The 8,857-nt window shown below is 41.0% G+C and overlaps 1 protein-coding gene across 1 annotated transcript in view; it reads right to left on the bottom strand.

Moving 5' to 3' along the window:
• Positions 1 to 207: 207 nt before the first annotated feature.
• PKP2 (plakophilin 2) overlaps positions 208 to 8,857 on the bottom strand; it is a 474,852-nt gene continuing 466,202 nt past the window's right edge. Inside the window, exon 13 of the mRNA XM_086920178.1 lies at positions 208 to 1,551. Within this exon, the coding sequence (XP_086776304.1) occupies positions 1,483 to 1,551 (69 nt within the window). The 3' untranslated portion in view covers positions 208 to 1,482. The remainder of the gene's footprint in view (positions 1,552 to 8,857) is intronic.

Raw genomic sequence — 8,857 nt, 5'->3', positions numbered from 1 at the left:
GTTAGTAACTCCACCTATCGTTAACAATACAACAATGTATTTTGTTCAGCACTGGAGCGAGGAAGTCCCTAAAGGCTCACTCAGTGAAGCATCACAAGAAATATAATTCACCCATTTGACATCCCATTTTTACAAATACAATAACAGTCCAAATCGCAATGTCTTATACGTTTTATCTGCGTTTGCAGGCTACAAAGAAAGGCACACTGTTAATAAAATGTTTTATTGCTTCTTTAAAACAGTGGATATGAAATTACATTACAGTAAAATGTCAACTTTATAAAGATGTAGAGAGGAAATTATTACATTACTCGTGCACATTTGTTACACACCAAACACTCCTGCTTGTACTTTTTACTCATCTGTTAATTCATTATTTTTTGCAGGGTAGCGAAACAAACTTTCTGGTTAAATCTGCAGGTCCCAGCAGGTCTACAGCTCGCCACACAGTATGAAACAGCTGCTTTTGTGCCCTGGTTACAAATCTTCAGTGAGACTGCTGCCATAAGGTAAGTTGTGTTAAGGAGCGGAGTGGGTGGTTAAATATATGGAAGAGTGGTACAGTTTTGTTATCGCTTTCTATAGGAAAATACAATTTCCCAACACATGGGCAGGTAGCACGAGCAGCGCAAAGCGTCTACAGCTGCAGCCAGTTATGAGGCCTAAGATGTTGCGCCATCTTGAGTGGGTACTCACTTCAGACCTCTTGTGAGGTGGCTGTATTCCTGCACATGGCTATTCCACAAAAACACTTTCTGCTTAGTCCTATTTGGTAGCACGGCCATTCGCATGTAACTGTGATTTAAACATGTGCATCTTAACTACATTACAGATATTCCATTGCTGCCCTAAATTATACAATCCTTAACATTCACATCTTTTAAAGGTAGAGTGGCAACACTAATGTAAAGGAACTATGCATCGCTACAGAACGGAGTATAGCAACCCGTGCTACCTTTTTAAAACCTACCTCAGCTTGTTTTTGAAGGCCTGGGTGTGCACAGCTAGGTGCCTTCCCATTAGATCTACCTCCCTCTTTCACTTGTGGAGGCAGGTAGAGCGCCACCTTTCTTTTGACTGCTTTGTGTGTATAACAAAGGTTTGTTTGACATACATTAGAATGAATAACCAGGGGTGAATTGCAGGGCCTTTCAGTGTTGATGGTGATGCCAATATCACATTAGGCAAACCTGTAATGTTTGTGCTGGAACGCTCTGTGAGGCTGCTGCAGGCACTCGGGAGGGGACTGGAGACCGTAAGGCAGTCTTAGCGGACTGGAAACAGCGCTGCAACTAGAGAGAGTTAGTAACAGAGTGCTGTTAGGTAGGAACGCGGGACATTATTTTAAAAGTGCAGATGAACACAGGAAATGCAATAGGTTTCCTCAAGTTCGATAGTAAAAAAAGTGAGTCTGATAAGAAGCCTTAAAAAGTCTTTGTTGGACACACTGGTGTCCATTTTATGACGCGAACACACCTTTCCTCAGTCTTTAAGTGAGTTGTAGGCTCTTGTTGTCCGGCTGTTGACAAAGTCTGTCTTCTTAAACTGAGCCTGTAGGTAAACACAAATGATAAAGAAGGATGACTAAAAACGAATGCAACTTTACAACTACTGCAACTTTACAACTACTGCTAACACAGACCATCTCCAGTATCTGGTTTGGTTGAAATGAAGCCCTGTATTTGGAAGGTTTTGCATTTCCATTTTACTCGTGAATCCCTTTCACTCTCCATGCTGACAAACACATTGTATGGGTTAAAGACATCACACATCATCAATATGAATCGAAATGGATGAGAGACTTCACAGCAACTCTGGTGTTAATTACATTATAACGTGGGAAATATGGCAGACAATACAAGTCACATTAAATGGCATTACGTCTGTGTGATAAAGTTCCAAACAGTCGAATCCCAGACTGGTGAGTCCAGAGAGACAAAACTTCCGTTTGGAGTACGTGCACAATGACAAAATGCTAATTTAATTTAAAGCTGGTGAATTTTGCTAAAATGTGCAAGACAACCTGATATCAAATTTAGGGTACAGTGGGACATATGAAACCACACCCATTCGCCTAAAATTGTTAATAAAAACATACATTTCCGAAAGGTAAATTATAAATAAAGAAAAGTGGTAAAGGGAGAGCTAGAACAGGGTAAAGAAACAGAAGGGTTGCATTCATCTTTTCCATTTCTGAAATGCAAGAAGCTATATAACTGCCTAAACCCTATCAGATTTGTTCTCAATAGAGCAATGGATGAGATATCAATCTGCCCTCCTTTGCTTGGTTAAGAGCAAAGACTGATAGTCACATGATTATTGAATTAAGATATTACCAATGCAGACACTATTAACTTCCATTACGAAGGCAAACAGTAACATATGCTTATTCCCCGACTGCACAATAGCAGTCCAGAACTAGCAAAACCCGTCCAGTGAAGTGCAAACTCAGAAATATGTGGGTTCGCTAAATGCTGCTATTTCCAGCCAAATTTAAGAAAATAGATGGTGATAAAAGCACATTTTTCACAGCAGCAAAAGAGGCAAGGGTATGGGCAGATCTAAGGAGAACTGCTGGTGGAGACCAGCATTATCACACCATGACCTTTTCAAGTAAGCAGATCAAACTAAATATCTGCAAAAAATCACAAACAATCTACTGGCACAAACTATGGCATTTCTCACATTGAACATTAGGACATTGGTAAAGCAATCAAGTAGTATCAGATTTACTGCTCTTTGATAAGGAGGGCAGTGGATGTAGCCTTTTCGCAAGAGACACAGATAAGGTAGAAGAAGAGAAACTGACAAGTAGATGGAAAGGGCAACTAGTTCACATAAAGTACTGTAAAAATACAAGGGGGTCCTTATATTGATAAATCCAAGGACACCTTTCGCAGCAAACAAAGCTACTGTAGATGTACTGGGAAGTTAAGTCTTAAAGGAAAGAGAAGCTGAATAGTAGGGATACGAAGCAGATATGGCATGGATTTTGAGCCATGGTTAAATTACTGTCATGTACAGCATGAGTACACACTGGGTCCCTTATTTTTGAACCACAGCGGGTGATGAAAGACATCAGACAAGCGACACCCTTGGTCCCTTCTACTTGCATTGGCTATCAATCGGTGACATGCATGATGTGAGAACAAGGCATGCCCGGTTCATGTTTGGTTTCTTTGAAATTGTAATGAAAAATCCTCTCTCATGGTTTAGGAGGATTTTAAATTACAATTTTGAAAATGCCACTATTAGAAATGTTTTTTGAAAAACAAGATGCCAGCCCTACACTTCGTTTGTTTCAAGCTCGTGAATTCAAGCAACAAATCAGTCCTATTTCTAGATTTGTTAGGTACAATTTATTTATACCATTTACTTTTTCGTTTGTTCATTAGAAATTATTTTGCATGAGAAAAACACTTCACATAACACATTACACATGTACATAAATTATACATTATTATAACATTACACATAGAAACAACATTTCATTCAATAAACATTACATATACATTGCACATCTGTTGTACAGCAAATATTCAATCTTTGCGTGGTATTGTACATATATCATTTAAAGGATAAAGTCACGTTCAAGAGGAGATAAAAGAGATGAAAAAGATTTAACTAAACGTATTAATCATTGTTGCAATTAGTCCACCAGTTAATTTCTCCTTTCTGCCTTTGCAATAAATTGTACCTAACAAATCTAGAAATAGGACGGATTTGTTGCTTGAATTCACAAGCTCGAAACAAACGAAGTATAGGTCTGGCATCTTGTTTTTCAAAAAGTATTATATGGTCCAGCTGACCCTACGTCCCAGGACCTACCTCCTCACTTTCACAAAACTATTAGAAATGTGTCATTTTTGTGCTTTAGCCATACAATGCCTGCAGCCTGTCTCTGGGTCACATGACTGGGTGTAGCTGACAGTTGGGCTTTGTGTATTCCTCCTAGACTACCACATACATCAATGGCAGGATGGGAGGGCGGAGATAGGCCCTACTTACACTTAAATAACCAGTGTCCGGCCTCCTCACAAAGGGCTTTATAGCCTCTGTAGTTAGTCTGTAGTCAGGACAGAAAAAGCAGGAAGCCTGTGGACTTCAAAGAGAAACTTCGATTTCAAAGAAGCCCCAGGTATAAATATTGGACCCAGACACTAACTCTTACATACACTTCTGAACCTGTGAATGCTCTGCCAGGAAGAAGGACTGCTGTGCTGCTGAAAGGACTGCCACTCTGCTGCTGGAACACTGCCCTTTTGCATGGGTGAGAAGAACTGCACCTGCAACTGTTGAACCCAGAACCCCAGAGTGACTTCAAGGGCTAGTTGGTAGATGTCCCGACAAGAGCCTTAGGGACAGAAGGCTCCCACAACCTTCAACCCAGCATCTGAACTCTGCCCTCAGTGAGCCCCACCAGCCATGTGGTGCCACCCCAGTCCTGGGCCCTTGGAATTGGACATGAAGGTGCTCTGCCAGTCCATCTGTGGATCCAGCAGTACGGACGCATCACCTCTGGTGTGCGCCGTGATCCTGAGCAGAACCGATGCATCCTATTCTGCAAGTATTCCCAACCACAAGGATTGATCATCGACCTCGCAGCCGGCATCGGAGTCGCCACTGCGCGTGGCTTTCCAAACACAGGCCCTTGCATTGTAAATCTTTCATTGATGGTAGCCTCTATGACTACACAGGTAGTCACATCGTAGCCGTGCAGTCCTTTGGAACTAATGCATTGCCTCCACTGTGCAACACATCCTTGATGCCAAAATTCACATCTCAGGCTCTTTTCAATGGGAATGCTTGATGGCCATGCAGGACCTTGCATCACAGCTTCGCTGCTCCTCAAAACTGACGCATCACCTCGCTGCACGACACATCCTCATTGTGGGACCTCACAACACTCCCCAACCAGGTTTTAAGGTACTCTTGTTTAGCAGGCCTAACTGGATCCCTGTAGCCGGCACGTGCTCCATCGTGGTAGGCCTGAACTTGTGACTTTGTCCCGGTCTGGTGCAACCAGATATCCATGGTTGGTGCTTTGTGCTTCTTGGCACTATTCTCAGGGAAACCTTTAGAATTGCATATGCCAGTTCAACTGATTGGATTGTTGTTGTTTTGGTCTCATTTTATTTATTAAATTGCACTCTATTTTCTAAATTGTGTGGGATTTTTTTCTTGTGTTGCATTTTCACTTTATAAATACTTTACACTTTGCATCTAAGTTATGCCTGACTGCTCTTTACCAAGCTAGCACAGGTTAATTTGGAGTTTTGTTGTGCCTCACCCCAACAAGGATTGGGATTCCTGGTTGATTAGAGGTTACACCACCCTCAATCAGTAACACAATTTCTTAAAATAACAGATGTATTAAAAATAGGCTGTGGACGAAATTACTGTATTGGAAAACATGTGAAGGAGAAGAGATGTTTCAGTGCGAAGAACTATAAACTGTGACGAGCTTATGCTGAAATTAGTGGAGAGAAACTCTGACGATAAACCATCAAAGACTCAGAGAACTACCCACAAATAACTACCAAAGAACAGGAAACCACAGCTGAAATTGGCCACAGCTTGTAAGCCTGAAACTCAGACAACTAGTAATGACAGAGATGCAAACTTATGTTTGTCACTGACCAGATAGACAACACAAAATATCAGTGCTGACATGAATCACAAAACTGTAATCCATAGACAGGTGACCATATGGGAAACACACCTAGATCACTACTGCAGGAAGAAGAAGAGAGCTTATGCTGCAGGAACAAAACAGGTTAAAAATATTTTCCCGAACCGTAATAGCTTTTTAAGTTATGTGCTTATGATTTAGAAATTGACAAACCAAATTACAATGTTAGGGACATGGCTGAATGAGACTATATTACGTAAAAAAATTAATAGATCAGCACAGATAAATGGTTTAAATTTAAAGAATAAAAAATATATATATTTTTTAAACTCCATGTTAATATATAGGCCTTTCATTTATCTCTGGACATGCTTTTGTTTTTAGGAAGGGCTTGGATTGGCTTCTCTAGTAGTGAGTTTACCCTCCAATGTGACCACTGTCCCCTGTAGTGCATCACAATTTGTACTAAGAAATGAAGTAATTTCGTAATACTTTTCAAGGGTCTTAATCTAGTCCGTATTTTATGCCAAAGCCTTCCCTTTGCATGCTAAATATCCTTTGGTTTAAGGAAATGAGACATCTCACCCTCTCTATAGTGTTTCTGGGAGGAGTCCGCCACCCTGAGTGGCCCATTTTGTAGGTTTGAATCTGAGACGTGGCCAGTGCGCTCCCCTCAATGCTGATTTAAGTGTCGGTGCCTTCTATAGGTCTGCTGAGTGTGCTATGTGCTGTTCTCTAGCAACACACAGCCAACTGGTTTCTCATGCTCCTAGGACCCGTTCTCCTCCATGTTGGGTGTGCATGTTCTCTACTTTGCTCAGATCACTCCACCAACAACCTCTCTCTTCATCCTCAACTAAGGAGTACACGCTCTGTGGACCTAAACAATGGCAATATCCTCCACCACTCATCTATCCCTCACCCCTATCTTGGCTATGCCCACGATTCTCTCTCTTAAAAGAACACAAACAAAGCCACACTAATGAGGCCAGCCATTAACTCCGACCTGGTCCATGCAAATTCAGTGTTAACCATATCGTTCAAATGACATGGAAGGCTGCTGATTACTCAGAATCAAACAATCCACGTGACATGTGGGCTGAAAAATATGTTTAATATGCAAATATATTTTAAGGTAGCACTCTACTCAAATCACATGGTTTAAACTTACCTACTTAATTTACTAATGCCTCTATACGTCTAAGCAAAAATTAGGGCTTTGCCAATGTGACATTGTCTAAGAGCGGTTAATCAGCATGTGTCAGATAATCTATGTTTTCTGCTTGACCTAGAAGCTTTTTCACCCAGACGGTAACCACTTGTACTCTGCTACCACCACACACCCACAGAGCACTAGCTCTGTTGGCTTCTTTTTTTATTTATAGAAGTTCTTTTGTTCTTTAAATTGTATTGATTTTTCATAAGAAATCACATACAAACATTTCAATATTGCAGAAGCACTGTGATACATACATAGGCTGTACAACCCAAGAAATCATAAGATATGGAATTGGAGAAACAGATGCATGAGTATGCTTTGTAAGTAACAGCCATCTGCAAGATAAATTACATGAATACAGAAACGGTGATCATGGTAGATGTAGTTGCAGCAACTGGAAACATAACGAAGTAGAACTATATGGGGCTGTACAAGACAGTGTCATGGAAACTCTATGTGGCAGAGTGTCTGAGATTGCTATTGTAAGAAAGTATCACAGAGCAACATTGATTATAAAGGGCGGTAGAAGACGGAGGATGGGAAACGAAGTGAAGGAACGTGAAGTGGGATCTCTGAGTATTAAGCGTAAGATAATGTGAGAAAGTGTCGAAGCTCTGAAGATTGATACTGGTAGGTGTGTGGGCATGGTCTTATCAGATTCCACTAACTTGTCTAGTCTAGGGATCGCCAGACTACACTAGAAATTTGAGGATAAGACTGGTGTGTAGATTGAGAGCCACGGGCAACTCTAAAAAAATGTAACCCACGCCCACTATGTGTGAAAGGAGAGATAGTTAAACAATTTCCATTCAGACAGGATCACTTTCACAGCAAATTACCAGAAGGAGGTCTTTGCCAGCCATGTCAATGGTTTTAAGGCCCAAGTTAGTCTTTGCGGTCCAGGGACCCAACACCACCATTGGAAAGTCTACATTTATTCAAGTATCAAAAAAAGCTGAGAGATAGGTTTGAATTGGAGCCTAGTAGTGATCGAGAAGTGGACATTGAAAGAACATGTGTTGGTAAGAACCAGACTCCTTGTCACAATTCCAACCGGAGTTCTTCTCCTGCAGTTTTAGTTTATGTAGTCTACCTGGATCCCAGTGTAATAAGTTCATTGTGAAGAACTTTGGAGGAGAGAAGGAGCTATTTTATTGCACAGAGAGAGCTTGCTAATATTCAACTATCAACTATCCTCTGAGATACGGTCAAAGACTTCAGAATCAAAGTGGCTAGGCCATTTGGCGTATAAAATTGTAGACTTTGTTTGGGGGTGATTTGCCAGGGTTTTGTAGATCTTGGAGGCAATGTGACCAAAACTCAGTCATGTGGCTATACAATCCAACAGAGAAGGCTGGATAACATGTTTAAACTTGGACAGCTTTACCCTGATTTTCAGGAAAGAATAGAAGTACAAGTTAGAAAGGTCTTACAGTTGTGCTAAGCGTGAGAATAGCTGTGGAGATTTATTATCAGTGTATAAATCCCTAACTAGATTAATACCCTTGGAGGCCCATATATTGGGAATGTTCCTAGCAACATCAGGGTATGTTTTGGGATTGTACCAGAATGAGGCTAGTCTAGATTCGTGGGTGGAGTTCGGCATATGCCCTTTTAATATATTTAGTGCAGCCAAGGTATCTGAATAAATAGTCTGAGACTGCAGGGTTTTACATTTTGACATTGTGACTATGGAAGATAGGCGTAACGGAGAGCAAACAGCACTTTCTATTTCTATCCATCGGGGAGGGTTCAGGGAATTTGAGAGAAGCCAGAACCCTTCCTGTGATACTAGAAATGCTGACTAATAGAGGCTCCAATTTGGGAGACTGCATTCCCCGTAGACAAAACTTTTCCAAAGTGACTAATAGGAAATCCTCTCTCTTTTGTTGCTCCACAGAAATTTACAGCCTAATTGGTCAATCTCCTGAGAGAAGGAGGAAGATAGTTTCATCGGTAGCATAGCAGTAACATAGTTCATGATTGGAGTTATCATCATCTTGAGT

The sequence above is a fragment of the Lissotriton vulgaris genome, chromosome 1_1 (genome assembly GCF_964263255.1).
Source record: "Lissotriton vulgaris chromosome 1_1, aLisVul1.2, whole genome shotgun sequence".
Taxonomy (NCBI): Eukaryota; Metazoa; Chordata; class Amphibia; order Caudata; family Salamandridae; genus Lissotriton; species Lissotriton vulgaris.
Note: the sequence above shows the minus strand (reverse complement) of the source record. Positions and strands in the feature narration are given on the sequence as shown.